The 21,455-nt window shown below is 39.1% G+C and overlaps 1 protein-coding gene, 1 long non-coding RNA gene and 1 pseudogene across 2 annotated transcripts; 2 read left to right on the top strand and 1 right to left on the bottom strand.

Annotated features, from left to right (window-relative positions):
* Window positions 1-466: 466 nt before the first annotated feature.
* LOC139812398 (collagenase 3-like) lies at window positions 467-1,777 on the bottom strand. Its single transcript, XM_071777218.1, has 2 exons — window positions 1,489-1,777; window positions 467-1,384 (listed from the first exon to the last, which is right to left on the bottom strand). Exons 1-2 carry the CDS (start codon window positions 1,775-1,777, stop codon window positions 876-878), a joined length of 798 nt encoding a protein of 265 aa, XP_071633319.1. The 3' UTR covers window positions 467-875.
* Window positions 1,778-2,790: 1,013 nt separating this feature from the next.
* On the top strand, window positions 2,791-5,950 carry LOC139812447 (uncharacterized). Its single transcript, XR_011731872.1, has 3 exons — window positions 2,791-4,399; window positions 4,487-5,160; window positions 5,242-5,950. It is a non-coding gene; the product is annotated as an uncharacterized lncRNA (long non-coding RNA).
* Window positions 5,951-9,652: 3,702 nt separating this feature from the next.
* Window positions 9,653-16,309, top strand: LOC139812597 (uncharacterized; annotated as a pseudogene).
* Window positions 16,310-21,455: the final 5,146 nt, after the last annotated feature.

Here is a 21,455-nt window from a genome sequence, read left to right on the forward strand (position 1 = left end):
AGGTTGAACATATAGAGCACGGTGTTCATTGAAACGATCAGACGAGTCGTGGATGTTTCCAGGCGTAGAGTCGACAGATTATTAATCTTTTTAAATCGTAATGTTAAATGTCCGTTTTCGATGCACATCGGTGGTGGAGCGCGCTTGTTCTTGCCACGCTGCAGGTGGGACAAGACCGTGCGTTTTTGATCGACGAGTTCCTTCCACGTTTCAGGCGAGAGCGAGATTTCTTTGCCGTGACAATCCCCTATGACGATGTGCACGTTGCATGGGAGTACGGTTGTGATACCGACGTCTATGAATTTGTATCCCGTTTTAGTTAATAGGTATCTTCTTTCCAGAATTCACACCGGATGACGTTCAACGTCGCTTTTCAAAATACCATCATCGTGACTGGAAATGAAGAAAAATTATTGTTAGATCGTAGGCGAACGATACGGGATCGTCGCAAACTCACCACGTGTTTTTCCGGGAGTCGACGTTGCCCCGATTCGGAAACGGAGTCTCTAATTCCGTCGATTGCTCGTCGACTCTTCTTCTTCTTTTCACGCTACCGACACTGTTCTCGAAATCGTCGTCGGATTGACGCTGTTCGAAATACGGGGCGTGTAACGTCGAGCACATCGCTTTCTCCCTTTTCTCCGTTGTCGCGGTGCGGTTGACGGATCACGCGAGAATGAATCGTCCGAGGAAAGTTGAAGCGAAATATAATTTGAAAAAATAAATTACGATTCCCCTCTTTTCATTAATATTCTCAAGAGCGGCATGCAAAAAGGGGGGTTACGTTGAATCGTTCTATTCTTCCTCTTCTCTGTCTGACGTTTCCCTCGCGTTAATTCGAACGAATCGACTCAATAGATCTCGCAGTTGCATCATCAGTCCCTCTCTCGGGCAAGTAATACCGATGATCCCCAGATCAAATTGCCGGATGCCGTTACGGTTTTTGTAAATTCGTTGAATCTGTAGAATCGGTTTTTACTGATAAAGTACAGATTACCGTCGATGTATCGAAAGGCCGACGATACGCTGTGAGGTATTCCCGGAAATATTATGTCAATGTGGTAGAACTTAACAATAGTCATCGAACAATCGTCTATCTCGCCCACAACATTATCGTTGTATATGATATAAGATCGTCCTTCGTTCGTGTTCAGCACGGCGTTGATCTTTGCATTCGTATCGAGAAGTCCGAGATCTGTGTGAGATCTCGGCCAAGTTGAATCTAGCTTTACACGCGGATAAGTGATCATATAGCTCATATTGCCAGCGAACAGCACGATATTGCCCGAGGGCGCCTGATACGCGGCCGTCAGATGCGTGAAATTCTTAGGAAGAAATTTCATGTAGTCCGTCAATAGCAAGGGTTTCTTGTACGTTTTCCCGTCTATATCGATCGATCACATGTATCGTTCGTGCGAGATATACAATCGACCGTTCATTATCAGTACGGAATGGATCAGTACGTAATGGAAAGAACGTCCTCTAGACTGAGTTGAACGGGAAATTGATTAACAGGCACGTACGCGAACATCACCGAATCTTTGCGGGGGCTGTGCGCCAAGCCTAAAGCATGACCGATCTCGTGCGTCAGCGTCTGAAGTAAATTGTACCTTCCCGGGGGATTCTTATTCAGCTGTATGTGCCACGTCTCCGATTTGTCAACGTGCACCTCCCAGATGTAATTGGGTTCTCCGGTGGGAAAGAACGCGTGAGCGACATCTTTGTGGAAGCCGTCGAACGGAGCTGCACACAGTTCGTTTCCTTGGGAGTGTAACATCGTGTGATGCCCCTCGCGAAACGATATCAGAATATCGGGATTCAGCAAATCACGCTCAAACGTCAATGACGAATTCGCTGCCTACAGATCGAACGCGGCTCGAGCCGTTTTTAAGATCCGCTCGTTGGCCAGATGAAAGTTCCATTTGAGATGTTTCCTAGACCATTTGTTCAAAAGCGGAGCGAACGTGCGCTCCGAAATGTCCTCGACGCCGCATCACGGTTTACGCATTCGATTCAGCGTCTCTTCGTTTAATTCGCCGTTGCCGGGTAGTCGATAGAATTCTTGAAACAGTGAGATGGTTCGATGTAACTCCTGCGTAGTGTTGTAGGACGATAAAAATCGCTGTGCACCGTTGGTGTCGTTTTCCAGATACCCATATTTTTGCAGATAACTGATCACAGTCTCATTTTGATTCGATTCACAATTTACCGCCACGACGATAATAATCGCGCACGTAATTACGCGCGCGAGCGACATCGTCGAGAAAGAGAGAACGATACGTTTCCCTCCTCGACCCCTTGACCTCTCGAGAAGTGATAAGCGTCACCGCCCGATCGAAGCGCGAGTGACCGACGTATCGAGCGATGCGTTCCTTTTTTTCAGCGATCGCGACGCGGGTGTGAAAATCTCAGTAAAGGTGCCAATTCGTGAGACACTGAAAATGAGGCGTCGACGAGGCGAACGTGACGATTTCGCTTTTGACGTTAGCGTCAAAGATGTAGTTGCATTTGTATAATATTCAGCACCGTCCTAGTACAATAAAAACATAGACTTTAATATACGTATAAATAATAATAATTATTGTTAAATAATATTTTCAAGTAATAATATTTTATGGATACATATATAAATAAAAGATATTAATTCTGAAGATTCGGAAATTGATATCGCGACGCGAATGAGAGGTCTCAGTTAGTTTAAATGTTTTCAGCATCGTCCTAGTACAATAAAACATAGACTTTAATATACGTAAAAATAATAATAATTATTGTTAAATAATATTTTCAAGTAATAATATTTTATGGATACATATATAAATAAAAGATATTAATTCTGAAGATTCGGAAATTGATATCACGACGCGGGTGAGAGGTCATTCGGAAATTGATATCGCGACGCGGATGAGAGGTCTCAGTAAGTCTAAATGTTAGCGAAAATAGATATCGCGACGCAGGTGAAAGGTTAAATATTATATGATTCGGATGAAAGGTCCCAGTAAGTTTGTAAAATGTAAACGGAAATAGATATCGCGACGCGGGTGAAAGGTTACTTATATAAATATATATATATATAGGTCCAGAGATATGTTCCGGGACTGTTTACGTTTTTTGAAATGTACAGTCGTGGAATATAACGCATATATATGTAATCAGATTCAAAAAACTGTCCCGAAAATTGCCGTAGGACATGAATTTTTTCCAGGACAGTCCTGGAAACTGCCAAATGTCCCGGAATATACCGATATCAAAAATAAAAGTCCCGGAACATACTTCCGGACCTACATATAATTTGTGAAATTTGATGCTTTATCTTTATATATATTAAATTTTCATGCAATAATGTAGGAAAAACAGGAACTGACGTTCGAAGATAAATCTATTTTCACATTTTTACCGTAAAAATTATTTCTCTTTAAAGAGTATATAAGGGGTCCCAACTTGCGAGCTACCGTTAAAGTTATTCGCAATGGAAGACCTTAAACTACTGGTAGAGGCGTGCAACATATTAGACGCAGACGTGGAAACTCTTATTACTAAAACGACATTATTAGTGGAAAGCGCAATGAGTGTGTGCGTGGTTGTCAAAAACATGCGGAAAAATAGTCCGAAATGCATAACAATAAAATATAACATGGATCAAAGAGAGGACATTGTTACGTTCCGGAGTGCGATCGGGACGTCGGAGTGGGTTTGAATGAAACGCGACTTAAATGTGCCCGGCAACTTTCCAAGCTATCGTAACGGTAAGTAAGAGTAAGTCTTATATTCCGGGTTCCGTCGAGTTTTGGGTCTCGGTGCACCCCCGAAGAATGCGACGAATTTCTAACGTTAGAGTCTCAATTTTAGTGATTTTTGGTTTAGGACGTTCCTCGGCAACCGGAGCCGATTGAGTCGAGCTCGGCGTGACCGGCGCCGCGGCGCCGGCGGATCGGTGAGAGGCGCGGACGGAGCAGACTGAGACGGCACAGCGTCGAATATTCGCGGATCGAATGCACCGGCCGTGTAATAGGCACGCCGCAGCCTTTTAATTTGGTGGGCTTGTCCCGATCGCCTCGATCGAACCATGAGTGACAGCCGCACTTACCTTTCGGTTGTTTGTTCTTTAGCCAGCTCCGATTGGTGACGGCTACTTCGGCTTCTCTTAGAGTGCATGCAGTCGTGTTCGTGTGAGAGTATGTGCGTGTAGTAAATAAGCCTTAGCGCTATCATGCAGCTTAACTAATTTTTAGTGACCTGAGTTTAGGAACGAAGAAAGAACTATGGAAAGAAGAGAACGCCCTGCGGGAGGCGCGCATCTAAGGAAGGATCGATCAAGAACGCCCTGAGGGAGACGCGCATTGACGTATGGATCTACCGAGAACGCCCTAGAGGAGGCGCACACGATTAGGGAGAATCGGAGGTAATTCAGTCTAGAGACAGGAAGAAGCAATTTTAATTCGGTATTAAACGAACAGGTTTATTATTCACACTTTCCTGGATTTTACAGGCTCGACAACGTACGACAGCGCGTGAGAACGAGAGGCACAACTCTCAGATTGACGGCTCGCGGCTAAGTCCGAATAGAAGCGCTCGCGGCCAAATTCGACTAGAAGCGCCAGAGACTATGTTCCTTCGACTCGCGGTGCTCTCGAAAATTAGAATCTTGTTTCCGAAACCAAAGACCAAATGCGAATGTCGCCTCGCAAGACCCGTATTTATACCCCCAGCTCGGTGGCGTCTCGGGGAAAAGGCTTCCGGGTTCACGCGAGTACTCGTGAGCGTCACGTGCACTATTAGGATGATCACGTACGCGTTCGAGAGCGTCGCGGGCCGGCGTAAACACGTTCCTTTTATTTAACTATAATATAATACTTTATTATAATTCTACCTGAAACCGGTAACAAGTTTATTATAATATCAATATTATCATATTTTATTGAATAGTATTGATATTATTGTAGTCCTTAACTAATAGTAAATTTGTAATGCCATCATAATTTCGGTTGTTATTAATTGTTATCAAAAGATAGATATATGCGAATTACTACTGATACATTAATTCCGTGGGTGTCTTACTCTAACTTTCGGCTTTACAAAATATTGACAAGATTAGCGGTGTGCGTCTTTGCGAAACGAACACGCGACAAATTTCGCTGTTCGTTACAACATCTTTCGAAAAATGTAAGTATAATCATTTTTTTTTCTTTTCCCTCGCGAACAAACAAACGTGATTAATGTTATTTTTTTTGTTTGTGTTTTCAGACACAAGTGTATAGAAACCATTAGAACCATGGAGAACGGGATTATTGATTCGACAATCGTAATTAAAATTAAAATTGAGAAATGTCTTGATACTGATTGTGAGTATCTTAAAATATAATATCTTAATACTAATAAAACTTAAAATTAATACCTTAATACCAAATAACTAATCGCATATCACAAATGCCATTTAACAAAAATTGTGCAAATTAGAAATTTGCACTTGGCTTCCTCATAGAGGAAGCTTTCACTTCCGCAAATTTGGAGATATCGATCTATTTTTAATTTTATTATATTTTTCAGTCTTTTCTACCCCTATTTCATATATAATTCTTTTAAATTCGGTTGATTAGACTTAGCTTTATACGCAATCAAAATCTCCGAAATTTCAAACGTCTGTAACTCCAGAACTAATTAACCAAATCTTAATTAATTGCATATGAAATAAGGGTAGAAAAAACTGAAAAATTTAATAGAATTAAATATAGATCGCTATCTCAAATATTGAGAAAGCTATAGGATAAAACACACTTTTCTAAAAAAAAAAATTCCAATAAAATCTATACCGGTCAACCGATTTTAATAAAATTTGAGGAGAACATACTTTCTATGATACTCTATTTGTGTGAAAAATTTCAACCCGGTATCTAAAAAATTGTAGAAGTAGATGCGTGTACAAAAAATCCGTACATACACACACACACACACACACACACATACATACTTCCGGACATTTTTTACTAATACGATTTTTCGACATTTTAGAACATTCTAAACCTATTTCAATCAAAATCTCGAAAAATTTTTTTTTTACCATCACAAAGCTTCCTCTATGAGGAAGCGATAATATTAATAATACGGAATTAAGGAGTTTGGATTACCGATTAAAATCAAAGTAAGAAAAGAAAAGAGAAGAAAAGAGAGGGGGGCCTCTGCATTTGTCTACGAGATAAATTCTAGGGCTAGAATATAAACCAGAGCCACAAGAATGAGAGCAATTCCAAGACCTCAAAACGAGATTAACCTTGCAGAGCTTCTTGTACTACTACGAACAATGTCGATCTTCCAATATGGCGTCCCAAATGAGAATATCGGAAGGGCCCTGCTCGCTGGACCGGACTCCTCGCCTCAATTCTCCCTCTCGGACGCGAGCTGCCGCAGCTCTCCTTTTCCTGGCGGTGAGCTCTCCTTGGGAAGTCGAATCTCGCTCGGTTGGTCTCCAGAATATGTGCCGCTTAGCTCAATCAGTTACGAAAGAAGGAAAACGTACTCGTCTCGTCCGAAGAAACGCAGCAAGAGCGGCCATGACACTGAACGAGAGCGAGGAAGAAGTGGGGGCGCTTTGAAAGTGGCGACTCACGCGTCGCGCCATCTACATCTGAATGAAACGATCGGGTGTTTGCAAAACGCGAAGGAATTCGAGCGCAATATCTGAAGTAAGTAATATTTGAAGTAAATATTAAATTAATATTAAATAAATGTTAAGTAAATGTTTCTTTAAATCATTATTGCAAATAAATAGTTAATGTAAAATAAATATTAAAATAATGTCGAATAAATGTTAAATAAATGTTTTTTTAACTTATTGCAAATAACTTACTAATGTAAAACAAATATTAAATAAACGTTAAATAAACGTTTAATAAATATTTTTTCTAAATTATTACTTCAAATAAATAATCAATATGAAATAAATATTTAATAAACATTAAATAAATATTATTTTTACAATGAATTGTACAAATGTATAATTAATAAAAAATAAATATTAAAAACACATTTAAAAAACATTGTCTGCTGATTGGGCAAGAGCTTGAATAAATAAATACCAGTCCATATTCAATTATCGTAAATTTAGTAATATGTAAATATATGAAGATAAGTAATTATAAGAAGTAATAACAAAAAGAAAGATGTTTTGTAATAGTTTTGTATATATTTAAATTTTCCTACCTTTAGTTGCACATATACGCATGCGTACTCATACATACACACATTCTTTTAATGTTATTTTGAATTATTCATTTTAATAAATAAAGAAAAAAGAGAGAAAAAGGGAAAAAATAGTATTATACAATTAAAATAGAAAAATACAATTTTATATAAATAATCATTTATACGTCATATATAAAATTATTTTTTTCAGTTATCAATAATATAACTATTATTATTAACCTAATAAAATTCCTTTTAATTTTGTTTTTACTATTTTTGATTAAATTAATAAATAGAGAGAACCGTTATTATAAACGTTATTATAAACGTTTAATAATCATATATAATATTTAATCAAATATATAATAAACCTATAATAATAAAAATAAACTAAATGCAATAAATAAATTAAGAAAACGTTAGGAACATTAAAGTAGGAGCATGATTTCTTTTCAAACAGAATTGTCAGATTCTAAATAGGAGCCGGAGGTTGAAGAGGTTCAAAATAGGGTGATGTGACTGCTTATAGTATCAAAGTAGGTGTTAGGTCGAACATTTTGGTCAAAAGTAGGTGTTAGATTGAACATTGAGGTCGAAAATAGGAAAAAAATTTCGACTCGGGATCCCGAGTCGAAATTTTGATCTTACTTTCAACCTCAGTATTCAGTTTAACGTCTACTTTGGTACTCTGAAGCCTCCGAGTTGAAATTTTGGTTCTACTTTCGACCTCAGATTCAACTTAACGTCTACTTTAGTACTCTGAAGCCTATAACAACCTCTATTAATTCTATTTAACCTACAGCTCTACTTAAAACCTATAAATTTTATTTTGATGGATTGGTACTCATCCTACTGTGATATTTATAAATTCTTCTTAATCTTTTGTAATACAAATTAAATATAGTTAATCAAAACTCTTCTTTTTTAAATCATTTTTGAATTTTTTTACAATAAAATAAAATAAATATAGAAATTTAAATATATTAAAATATATAATATTTATAAGGAAGACAAGCAAAACATATTAGTTTTTATAAAACAGAAATATTTTATTATATAAAATTATTGAAGACATAATTATTATTACAATTTAAGAATTGCAGGGAGAATTTCTGATCGTTAAGTTAACATCATTATTCAAGCTCTTGTTGGTTGACAGGAATACTCACATACATTTGGTTATTAATATTCATAAGAACACAAAGCCTATCTGTATTAATCAATAAGTATCAATAAGAAATAACGCTAGCGTGGATGGTTAGTAATTAAAAGGTCCTAGGTTCGATTCCTCGTTTAAAAGTGTTTCCCATTAAGTTGACGATTAAGAGGAAATATATCCTCGCTCAAAAGGAAGGTTTTCTTGATTAAAGGGAAGTTTAAGGATTAAAGATCCGCAAAGATTAATAATCCGTTTGATAGAAAAGAATAAGAGTAGTATGAATATTCTTTGAAACTGTTATTCTCTATTCAATATTTTTTCCTTTCCATTAATTTAAAAAAATTATTTTGAATAATAAAAATATATTTTTCTTTATTATGAATTATAGGTATATAATGCTTTGATGCAAGTATAAATTTTTGTTTAACGGTTTATAATCGCATTTTAAGATTTATATAAAAAATAAAGACATTTTTTAAATAAAAATGTTTTTTTTCTGTGCAGAAGGCACCTAAATTTCCCTTACCTCAGGAATAACTCTAAAAAAAATTAATAAGAATCTCGTCAAAGATATTTTGCATACACGCTACATTATTTTCTTACTCACAATTCTGTGAGTTGTATGCTACAATTAAAAAATATTGTATAATTTCATATAATATTGTGTATCAATCAATATTATAAAATTTGTTTTACAATATTTATTGTTATTAACAGATTTTTACCGTTTATAAGAAAAAGTATTATTACATAAATTTTATAATATTATTAACTGATATATATAATTAATATTATATAATAATTTAAATATTACAAATTATTAACCGTTGAGTGGCATACTTTACACTGATATCAGTGACTATTCACTAATTCAGATTTAGAGAGTCAGGGTTAGAAGATCGTCACTGTCCACTGGATCATCGAAGTCAAGCGACACGGGCGCGGTACTGTACTAGGATGGGTGACCGCCTTAAGAGAGCGGGCTATATACACACACAGTTAAGAAACAGTTAAAAATGAATTTTCTAACATCTGTAGATGCTAGAGGATCAATGTTTAATTTACACGGGGATCAATAGGTTTAATTTACACGGAAATAGCAGAAAACGCACAAAATGCCGCTTGTAGGTTCTAAAGAGAACTTCAGTAAAGCCTCGTGAAAATTTTTGGGTCCTCTGGATCTGATCATCCAGAGGACCTGGAGGCTTTTACGAGGCTTTACTGTGAAGTCCTTTTTAGAACCTACAAGCGGCATTTTGTGCGTTTTCAACCACCTTAGAGACGCTAAGTAGGACTAAAGTTTCCGTGTAAATTAAACCTACGTTGATCCTCTAGCATCTACAGATATTAGAAAATTCAGGTCGAAAATAGGTCTAAAATTTCAACTCGGGATTTTTCCGTTATATTAATTTCGCGAGCAACATGCGTTTCTTCCTTCACACTCGAAAGTTTTACTTCATAAAGTCCGTTTTCTTTTTTTTCGCTTCGCAAGATATTTACATTGTCCTTCTCCACGACAACTTTATCTTCGGTAAAAATTACTTTTCCTCCATTTTTGGTGATTGCGCTCACCGAAAGCAAATTTGCACTCAAGTCGGAAATGTACATCACGTCCTTCAAAGTACAGATCTCCAGGTCCACTGTACCGATTCCTTCCGACGTCATCGTCTCATTCGCCTTGGCTACTCTAATCGTTGATTTTATTTTCTGAAGGTCTGTTATGAATTTCTTGTCGTTTACCATATGGGACGTCGTACCCGAGTCCATAATCCACCTCACGTCGCACCGGTTGTGCGCCAAAAACGACATTTTTTTAGCTTCAGCATCCGTTTTCTTTTTTTCCTTATCGCGAAAATAACAGTCCTTTTCTTAATGATTATTCTTCTTGCAGATTTTGCACTGCACGCGCTCCTTTGAGTCATCATTTTTCGGACACGCTTTTGCGAAGTGACCCGTTTTATTATATTTAAAGCAACGTCTATCACTATTGTTACTTTCTTTGACCGATCTTTTGCAGAATCTCGCCAGGTGACCCGTCGTGCCGCACTTGAAGCATTTTCGTTCAGAAGTCTTAAATGCTACGGCATTTTCACTTTTCTGCTTTTTCACATTCCTCGCTTCTTCCGAAAACAACCTCGTCGTTAAGTTTTCCATTGTCTGCTCAGATTGCGGTGTTAATTCCCACGCGGTAGCGAACGACCTGTACGTATCCGGCAAGGTGACAAGAATTTTAGACACCAGCATGGAGTCCGTTACTTCTGCACCTAACGTTTTCAGCATGCACGCGATATTTTCTATCTTGCTCACATACGAAGCCACATCTGAACTTTTGTCCATAGTACAACTGAAGAATTTCTGCATGAGTCCATATCTTTGATGCACACTGTCGCGTTTGTAAATCGAGCGCAGTTTGTTCCACATCTCATATGCCGTTTTACAGTTTAGTACGTGCATCAAAGACTGCTTACCGAGAGACATCGCTATTACTTTCTGCGCGTTCGCATCCTTTTTCTTCCAGGCTTCTTCTTCAGTCGCCGGAGGAGTTCGAGCGACCGTGCTGTAGGAATCACTCGCTTTAAGTAGGATTGTTACTCCGAATTTCCACAGTTGGAAATTCTTCACACCGTTTAGTTTTTCAATTTGGTTTATTTCATCCATCAAAGTCTGTCATTTTTGGATTTTACGTTTTTATTGAGAGCCGGGCTTTAAACGAGCGATGCGCTCCCGCCTCTAGAGAGGGCAGCTCCTGTGTGGCGCGCGCGTTCTAAGCGCCACTCGTGCGTTGCGGTCGTCGTCTGCGTGCGGTCGTCTCGGTCGTGTGCATAAGAGCCTTGACCATCGTGGAGTCAAGACGTATTGTGTGTTCTTGTGAATCAAATAAAGAGTTCCTATAGTATAAAGAACTTGTACAATAAGTGTCCTGTCCATCTCTACGCATCTCGCATATCGTTCCAAGCGATATAATTACAATAGGTTATGGGCCCAGGGCACGCTTGTCCTGCGGAAGATCTGTAAGACGCGTGAATAAGTGGACGAAAAGTTCGTGAGACGCCGGCGAAGGACATCAAAAAGAGAGCATTAGAAGATTAGAGGGTAAGTAAATAATATTCCTCGTTGCTGACGAGCAAAACGAGAGAATTCTCAGCTAATAAGAACGTTCGTTAAATGCCGTTAGAAGTTAGAAGGAGACAAATTCTTTTTGTCTTTTGAGAGAGATAAAGTATAACATAGTAATAAGAACGTTCGAGAAACGCTGTTAGAAGTTAGAAGGAGACAAATTCTTTTTGCCTCTTGATAGAAGTAGAGAAAGATGAAAATTAAAAGAGAATATGTACAATAGAAAGAGATAGAAAGATGCCGCTTCGTAGCAAGTCGGCGACGTGCGCGTGCAAGTCCGAGCGTGAACGGCGAGAGTCAATGTTTTTGGCGCGCGGAAGTCCGATCGTAGACGGCGAGAGTCATTGTTTTTGGCGCGCGGAAGTCCGATCGTGAACGGCGAGAGTCATTGTTTTTGGCGCGCAGAACTTGTTGCTGGGCGCGCACAAACACATAATCGATTTCGACTAACAACATGGCATCGATGCTAGATGGCTAGATTACGATACATGTAAATGTATGCGTATGCTAGATGGCTAGATTGCGATACATGTATATGTATGTGTATGCGTATGTATAAAAACTCTATATGACTCTATATGAGTTTATTTTTTTTGAAATCGATATGTATCGGGTCGATAATTGAGCATGACTAGCTGTGCGGTGTAGCTTGATTACTGTACAGGGAGGCCGCGTAAATTTGTATAATGGGCCCCGTGCGCGTGCGTGATCAACCCGAGCTCCTATAGATCTTTTCAGCAGTGCTGGGGATCGCAACGGAGAGTGGTGTGCGCGTACGGATAGCCCTGCAGAGGCGCGTGGTTTCTCGCTTTGGGGCTGTTGTGAATTGCAGTGCGTTCTACATAGCCTCATAAGCATTGTTTTTATTTTATCGCTGAAAGAAATTTGGTGATAGAAATTAAATTATTAAATGTCGATAAGAATGTTGGCTTATCTTGTCAAAAAAAAAAAAGGAATGCTAATTGATATTTAAATCCCGATATAGATGGAAGAAGAGACAGAAAATCTTTCGGTGGAGAAAGAAGGCCAAGATGCGCTGGTCGACTACGACAGCGATAGCAGCATTATCACGGTAATAGAAAGAGAAAGAGATAGCGAGGAGACAGTAAGAAAAGATGGAGGTAAGAGAGTATTTTTTTGAAAATAAAGTAGTCTAGAAGAATAATATATATATGCATTCAGAGAAAATAAAAATAGTAATTTCAAAATTCCGTATAGAAGCAAAAGGTAAAAAGGAGGAGACGGAAAGAAGAGGTGCAATCCCGAAAAAGAGCTTGCCTAAAGTCAGAGAGAATATAGATGTGACCAAAGCATGGGAAGAGAACCGTCCAGTACTGCCAATTGGAACCAAAATATTATATGAAAAGCAAGAAAAATTGGTCGCAAAAATGGACAATTCGATGCAGATGCTGGACAAAGTAATGACGAAAGCCACCGAGATAATGGAGAATATGGTGGAAGTCTCCCGTTTAAACTTAGAGAAAGAAAAAGTTAAACTTAGACGTTTAGAGGTAAATAATGAAAATACGCAAAGTTCAGTACAGAATGATATAACAACGGTTAAAGAATTAGAAGTAGAGTCTAGAAAGAGAAAATTAGATGAAGCAAGAGTTTGTTCCGCCGGAAAAGATAGAAGTTTAGAGACAATTAAAAGCACTATAGAGGCAGAATTAAACAATCAAAGGTTGCATATTAGAAGAGAATACAAGCTGACGCAAACATACAATTTTGATCTTTGGATGGATTATTTGAAATCTGAATTAACGAACAATGATTTATTAGATGTAATAGATTCAAGTATTGAAAGTTTTTAAAATCTTTCCGAGTCAAAAATTGTTAAAAGAAAAGGTCTAGTTAGAGATATAATAATCAATCATTTAGATGAAAACTATCATAAAAAGATTCTACATGAAAAAGAACCGATAGAAATTTTAAAGAAACTAAGAGGATATAAAAAGAGTGAAATAAATGTTACTCATGCATCGGTACGAGCTAGACTTTATCAAATTAAAATGAGAAAAGATGAAAAAGTAAATGATTTTTGCGAACGCTTTGATTCGATAATTAGAGAATATGAATCATGTGAGGATGCGGTACCTCTCACAGAACAAGAAATTAGATCTGCATTTTATCAGGCTGTGTCAATTAATGTACCAGAGCTGAGAAATGTAGATTTGATTAGAAGACAATCGAATCTTAAAGAAATGACAATAGATGAAATAAAGTCTTTTATGATGCAGTTAGAGGCAGAGAAGAAGAGCGAGAAATTAGAGAAAACAGAGAAACCCGAAATAAGAGTGCAGAGGGCCACCGCAGATGAAATAAAGTGCTACAGGTGCAACAAGATGGGCCACATGGCAAAAGACTGTCCCTTAGCAGAACTAGGGGCCTGGTTCTGTTACTATTGCCAGGAAATTAGAGGCCACAAGGGTGACAGCTGTCCTAATGCCGGAGCCCAGGCGAACAAATTTAGAGGAAAAAGGTATACAAATAAAACCGTTAATAAAAATATAAAGAAAAGGGGTAGATTTGTGCAAAAAGGTACAAAAAGAGTAGATAATAAAGGGAAAGTAACCAAAATACAACCAGCCAAGAAAACTATACCATCGCAAACAGCAATTGAAGGAAAACCAAAAGAAGGTAAATTATGCATGGCTAAAGTAATAGAAGATAGAGATAGTTCAAAAGAGTTAGTCAATTTCATTGTAGATTCAGGTGCAACAGATCACATTGTGAATAAGAATATAATTCTGTCAAACTTTGAAAAATAATAATAGAGTTATTAAATGCGCGAATAAGAATGAGCTTGCAGACATTTCAATAGATGGTAAAGGAGATCTTTTGTTGTTAACAAATGAGAAAGAAAAGAAAGTAATTAAATTAACAAATGTAATTGCAACGAAGGAAGTATCCGAAAATTTACTATTTCTAAGAAAGCTGGCTGATGCAGGGTTCAGTATTTGTTTAGATGATAAATTGTTCAAGGTCTATAATAAACTGACAAATAAAATAGTTTTTGAAGGGATTTATAAGAAACCAAATTGGATTATACAATTTGAGGTCAAAAATAATAATATAGAGGATAATGATAATGTAGAATGTGCTGTGTATAGATGTAGAGCAGAAATTGTTCCACATTGTGAGTTTCCTGAACAATCGCAAGCAAACATTCAGACCAGTAAATTATCAATTTCGGAGGGAGAGTTAGATGAGAGGGATAATGTTGGCTCTGCGATTGGGAGGGAGAATGAAGGAGAGCTCACAAATGTGAACGAAAACGAAAATATAGAATACAATAATGCTGAACTCGATTAAGTCATTAAGTTAGAGGATATACAAACATTAGAGAATATAGAAGAAATGTGTGAAAGCTCAGTAATTGAAAAAGTAAAGAAACTAGAGAAAATAAATGAGGCGATGTTATGGCATGTTAGATTAGGTCATGCATCATTAAACTATCTAAAACAATTACAAAAACTAGAAAAGAGATTAGAGAATGTAAAGTTTGATAACTCCATATTAGAATGTGAAGTATGTATAATGGCAAAGATGGCAAAACTGCCATTTAAAGAAAACAGAAATAGAGCACAGAGACCACTACAGGTAATACATACGAACATCATGGGTCCAATAAAACCTACATCCTATCCAGGACAAAAGAGGTTTATAATCACTTTTATAGACGACTATTCTAGATTAGCAAAAGCCTACTCTCTGAAGACAAAAGATGAATCGGGAGAGGCTCTAGAGAAATATCTAATACTTGCCAGAAATATGCTAGGAAAAGAAGAAAAGCTATGTTACGTAAAGTCAGATCAAGGCAAGGAATTCACGGGAGGTGCTTTCAAAGAGGTATTAACAAGAGAAAAGATAGAAGCCATATATGCGCCACCGTACACTCTGGAACATAATGGAGTTGCAGAAAGGTTCAACAGAACGTTGCAAGAGAAAGTAAGAACATATATGTTCGACTCGGGATTACCGAAGAGTATGTGGGAGTTGGCAGTTGACGCTGCTGTGCATGCGTACAACAGATCTCCACACAAAACTATAGAATACGAGATCCCGTTGAAGAAGTTTTCACCAGAAACAAGTTGTCACTTTGAGCAAATAAAGAGATTCGGATGCATTGGATATGCAAGAGTACCAAAGCCTACGTCGAAATTCGATAAGAGAGCTATTAGAGGTGTGTTGGTGGGATATACCGACACTGGATATATACTCTGGCATCCAAGTACAAGAAAATTCATAGAGTCCCGACATATTCGATTTAATGAAAAGGTAACATATAAAAATGTATATCAAAACAGTCAAACAGAATAAGAAGAAGACTCAAACAAAAATTGGATGAAAGAATTCGTAGAAGATGAGGAAAAGGGAGAACAAAAATTAGAGATTCCTGAGAAAAGGAAAAGAGGAAGACCGAGAAAACAAACAACCCAATTAGAAGAACAGAAACAGAAGGTCAAACGAAAGGAAAGTGAAACTCCAATGACTAGAAGTAAAACTAAAAGAAAATTAGAAGAAAATGGAGACACTAATGTGCGGAGAACAATAGAAGATATTAGCTTTGCTAATTATACTACTGTAAAAAATATTCAACAGAATATAGAGAATGAAGATGAATTGAGTCGATGTCTTATGGCATCATTACATAGAGAGCCCTTTACATATGAAGAAGCGATGACAGGCAGCGAAAGAGAAAACTGGAAAAACGCTGTGATAGAAGAACTTGAGTCTATGCAAACCAATCTAGTATGGACGCTTGTTGATAGACCGACAGAGATGATGGATGGTAAACGAGCTAACATAATAGATTCAAGATGGGTATTTAAGAGGAAATTAGAAGCAGATTGATCAACCAGATATAAAGCGAGACTGGTGATAAAAGGATGTAAAGACAAAAATGTGTATGATCTAAAAGAGACATATGCACCGGTTTCAAGATTGTCTTTGGTTAGATCCATATTGGCAATAATAGACAAGTATAATTTATATACCTGTCAACTAGATGTGAAAACTGCTGTTACGTCCAACCCCGGGATTAGGATATGAAAATCTGGGAAGCAAGGGAAAGGCTAGCCAGAAGGGTCGGGGGAAGGGAGGACGCAGCTAGATACTTACAAATGTCGCTCGCAGGTAAGGGTCAGAAAGGGTCAACGTCCGTAAAGACGTTAGGACGCCTTTCGTGAGCGGTGCGATCGTCGGTCCTTTTTTGAGTCAGAGAATTTAATCCCTTTAACTCAGGATCGGACCTCGTGCGATTTCAAGAGGTGGAAGAATGGTGGGTGAGGTCTTAGATTATAAATAAATAGAAATTTATATTTAACGTAAATAAAACATTTATTATAAATTTAAGTTAAGTAATCTGTCGATATTACAATAGGTGAGAACTAGGCAAACTAAACGGGAGATTGAAAGCATTTTACAATGGAAGTGTATGTTTAAGGTATATGTGTGTACTTCTCGCGGGTGTTACATAAGTGCGGGGGTGATCGGGCAAGATTTCTAAGGGGATACTTACTTGAAAATGCACATCCTGCCCGCTATTATTACAATTAGTTTTAAGATTAAAGTTACATGAATTTACTGTGTGTGTGTGTGTGTGTGTGTGTGTGTGTGTGTGTTAATCGATGAAATACAGTATATGAGAATTGAAATAAGTAAAACTTAATTTTATCTAAGCTATCAATCTAAGGTTACGATCTCAGGATCGCCTACTTCCTCAAGATCGAGAGTCGAGGCGGTCGAGGAGGTTGGGGACGGACTTCGGGAAGAGGAGGGGGAATCGGGAGGTTCTAGGAAGCGGGCTGGATCGGGGTTGACGGGGACCACGCGAGGCGGGACCACGCGAAACGGAGCCACGCGGCAAATAGGGCGATGTTCAGCAATTGGGCGAGAGGGTAGGACCACTGGGCGATAGGACAAGATGATAGCGGGACGATTCTGATGCGAACAACCGGGTTGCTCCGTAAAAGCTGGTAGGGGCGGTGGGATGGCGAGTCGCGGAGGACCGGCGTTGAGCTGTTCCCGGGGGAGTTCGACCTCCCGTCGCGCCCGCTTGTTCTGGCGATTTCTCTGTCGCCTGATCGTGCGGAGATTCTGTCCTCGAGGGGGTAGGACTTTCGGGTTCACTAAAATTATTTACTTATTTAGTCGATCTCTCTCGGACCCGGTCGGAAGCGAACAAAAGGAAATCGTCGAGCTTAAAGGGGGAAGAGGTCAGTGGATAGGCTGGGTCCCCGACAGTGACGAGACGCCGGGAGCCAAGTCAGGCCTACCACAACGCCAACGACCGCTGGGAACTCGATGCCTACACCGACCGACCCACGAGCATAACCTCAGGGAGGTCAGTGGACCGGCTGAGTCCACGACAGCGATGAAAACGCCGGGAGGCAAGTCAGGCCCACGACAACGCCAACGACCGCTGGGAACCTGATGCCTACACTGACCGACCCCAAAATAATAAGCTCCCGGGGATCCGACAATCGATAAACCGTTTAAGAAGGGGGGGGGGCGATAACGCGGAAAAAGAAGGATCAAAAGAATTACGGGACTTACTACTTGATGAGTTCCAAACGAGTGGGCTTCTCTCTGAAATGGACGTTGGACTCGTCGGTGGGTGAGTCGGGGGCGACTGATAATCCGTCGGATCTGTTGCACTGACTCTAAACGTGGAGTCGAGACTCGAAACGAATGAGATTCAGATTATAATACCGAGCAATGCAGACTGAAACTGAGAAAATTTCTCTGAGAGGGAGTCCTGCGACGTCGCGATTTAAATAGGAAGGTTCGAAGGATGGAAGGGGTGGATTTCGTGTGGGATGTGTCTGGTTTTCGTTTAAAGGATTTCGGGTTGGCGGGATGTTTCTAATTTTTGTTTAACGGATTTCTTATTGGTTGAGATGTTCCTCACCCAAGAGGTAGATTTTTAAGTTTTCGCCTATCCTGGAAAGCTAGAGATGGTTATCGATTTTTGCGGTTTTCCATTGGTGAGCCCCCACTGTCTTATTGGGGGTGTAACCCATCGGTTCTTTCCAGTGACGCATTTGTTTTTTGGCTATCGCCGATTTCTCTTTTATTGGGGTTCCTTACTTATCTCGCGACCCTGTTTTTATATCGACAGACGATGCATACTTCTCAATCTTAATAGTAGGTACAAGGCAAACAGAACTTCCGCCACGTGTATTTACAATCACGTCCTAGGCTTTGTCTCTGTTTGTCGGAAACATCGCACAAGCAATTTTAGAAAGCTCGCTCGATGCAATAAAGATCTTCATCAACTCTGTCTGGGATTCAGGCCCTTTTGGCGCGTCGTGTCACCGGGTTTATAGTTATGGGCCAGACAAGGCTGATAGACAAAATCCGATTACGTATGCCCCGTCTGTCAATATTTTACTCTGGAAGGTTGCTTCGTCGCCTAGGCAAATAGCTATTATAGTTGTATAAAAAAAAGGAATGCGAGATCTAACCTCACCTCGATCGATAACCGTCCGTACTCGGCTTGTTTATCCTAATCTTAGGGCTATCTTAGGTGCATAAGAATTCCCGCGAAAAAGGGATATCGTGGAGTCTGCAGGACGTAACACTGCATTCCTAAATGGAACCATAGAAGAAGAAATATATATGGAAATTCCAGACGGAATAGAAGTGGATGAAAACACCAAGAAGACTAAGGTGTGTAAATTAAATAGAGCTTTGTATGGATTGAAGATAAGTCCGAATAGATGGAATAAGAGATTTTCAGAAGAAGCTAAGAAACTTGGATTAGAGAATGATCTGCATGAGCCATGCCTGTTCACGTGGAGGAAGGAAGGCAAAATAGTGATCATATTACTTTATGTAGATGACATGTTAGTTGCAAGCAATGATCTGAAGAAATTAGAGGAAATCATAGAGAAGTTGAGTAAAATCTTTGAGACGAAGAATCTTGGAGAACCCAGGAACTTTCTGGGAATAACAATAGAACGAAACAAAGAAGAAAGATATATGAGCATCCACCAGATGCAATATACTGAGAGCGTACTGGAAAAGTTCCATATGAATGAATGCAAGCCTCAGAGCACTCCCATGGTAACCAGAAGGATGAGCAACAAAAACAAAACGAGTAAATTAGAAGAAATGAACACTGGAAAGGAAATTATAAGAGTACCTTATAGAGAAGCAATAGGAAGCTTAATGTATCTAGGGAATGCCACACGACCTGATATAGCCTTTGCAGTGAATTATTTAGCAAGGAAACAATTAGAGCCTACAGAAGAAGACTGGCAAGATGTAAAAAGAGTCTTCAGATATCTTAGAGGAACTGCGAATTGAGGATTAATATTTAGAGGCGAAACAGACGTGTTAGAGTCACTAACAGACGCTAGTTTCAGAGATTGCATTGATTCTACATCCACTGGAGGATATATAATCAAACTATTTGGAGATGTGATAGCATGGAGAAGTCATAAACAGACATATGTTACACTCTCCACTTGTCAAGCAGAGTATCTAGCAATGAGTGAGGCCTGTCAAGAAGTAATCTCGTTGGACAAGTCGCTCAGATATGTTGTTGGAAGAATATTCTTGCCTATAACAATCTGGTGTGACAACAGAGCAGCAGGAAACTGCACTAAGAAGGATGGAAGTCACAAACTTAAAATGTTTGATGACAACTTAGAGGAAATAAAAAAAAACTTAAGAGAAAGAGAAGAAACTGGAAACAGAAAACATATGGCTGACACTCATGGAGATTTTATCAAACAGTGTGTTGATCAAGGAAAGGTGAAAGTCGAATGGATTGAGACCAAAGAAAATTTGGCGGACATTATGACAAAACCTTTACCTTTAGAAGCATTTGCATATCTAAGAGATAAGATAATGAATATAGAGTCTAAACAAAATTAGAGATTAATTTTACTCGATAACTGATTCTTGTTGTGTTTCAGATAAGGACTAAATTTAGAGAAGGACCGCGGATCGCTCGGAAGGGAGTATTGAGAGCCGGGTTTTAAACGAGCGATGCGCTCCCGCCTCTAGAGAGGGAAGCTCCTGTGTGGCGCGCGCATTCTAAGCGCCACTCGTGCGTTGCGGTGCGGTCGTCTCGGTCGTGTCCTTAAGAGCCTTGACCATCGTGGAGTCAAGACGTATTGTGTGTTCTTGTGAATCAAATAAAGAGTTCCTATAGTATAAAGAACTTGTACAATAAGTGTCCTGTCCATCTCTACGCATCTTGCATATCGTTCCAAGCGATATAATTACAATAGTTTTTCAGTTTTTTAGTTTTTAGTTTTTTAGATTTACGAAACCCGCACACACGTTTCACTTACTGTCGCACCTTGAACCACTATCCTGGGCCCAAATAACCTGGTGGATTTTAAGTTTATACACGTGGGCAAGATAACGAACAGTTTATTAAGTTTCAACGGTACATGTGTGTGTTCCTGAATTATATTGTGTGACCGCAGTCACGAACGATCTCGACTCACAACGACTACTTTGTGTTTGCGCTCCGGAGTCCGCGACGTGAGTGAGCTCCGCGCTTTGTCTCCTCACGATCGTGAAATCCTTCGATCAACATGCGAACTATGAGAAGCTGGGCTTTGAACGAGCGATGTGCTCCCGCCCTTCTAGAGGGCAGCTCCCGTGTGGCGCGAGCCTCGGGGCGCCACGCTTACGTGCGGTCATTGTCTGCGTTGCGGTCGTCTCGGTCGTGTACAGAAGAGCTCGTAGTGTCGTAGAGTCAAGACGTGTTTAAGTGTACAGAGGACAAATATATATATAGAGTATTCGAGAAATCCTTGTGTTTTCCTGTTCACCCCGCCAAGCATACAGTCGCCGTTACCGAATAGCCTACAGGTTATGGGCCCAGGGCACGATTCCCCTGCGTGAAGAACGAAGCACGAAAACATCTAGTTGAACGTGTAACGCGAAGTGTGTGAGACGCCGGCGAAGGGCATCGGAAAGACGAAAAGCATTTAGAAGAATCTAGAAGATTAGAGGGTAAGTAAATAATATTCCT

The sequence above is a fragment of the Temnothorax longispinosus genome, chromosome 1, assembly GCF_030848805.1.
Source record: "Temnothorax longispinosus isolate EJ_2023e chromosome 1, Tlon_JGU_v1, whole genome shotgun sequence".
Taxonomy (NCBI): domain Eukaryota; kingdom Metazoa; phylum Arthropoda; class Insecta; order Hymenoptera; family Formicidae; genus Temnothorax; species Temnothorax longispinosus.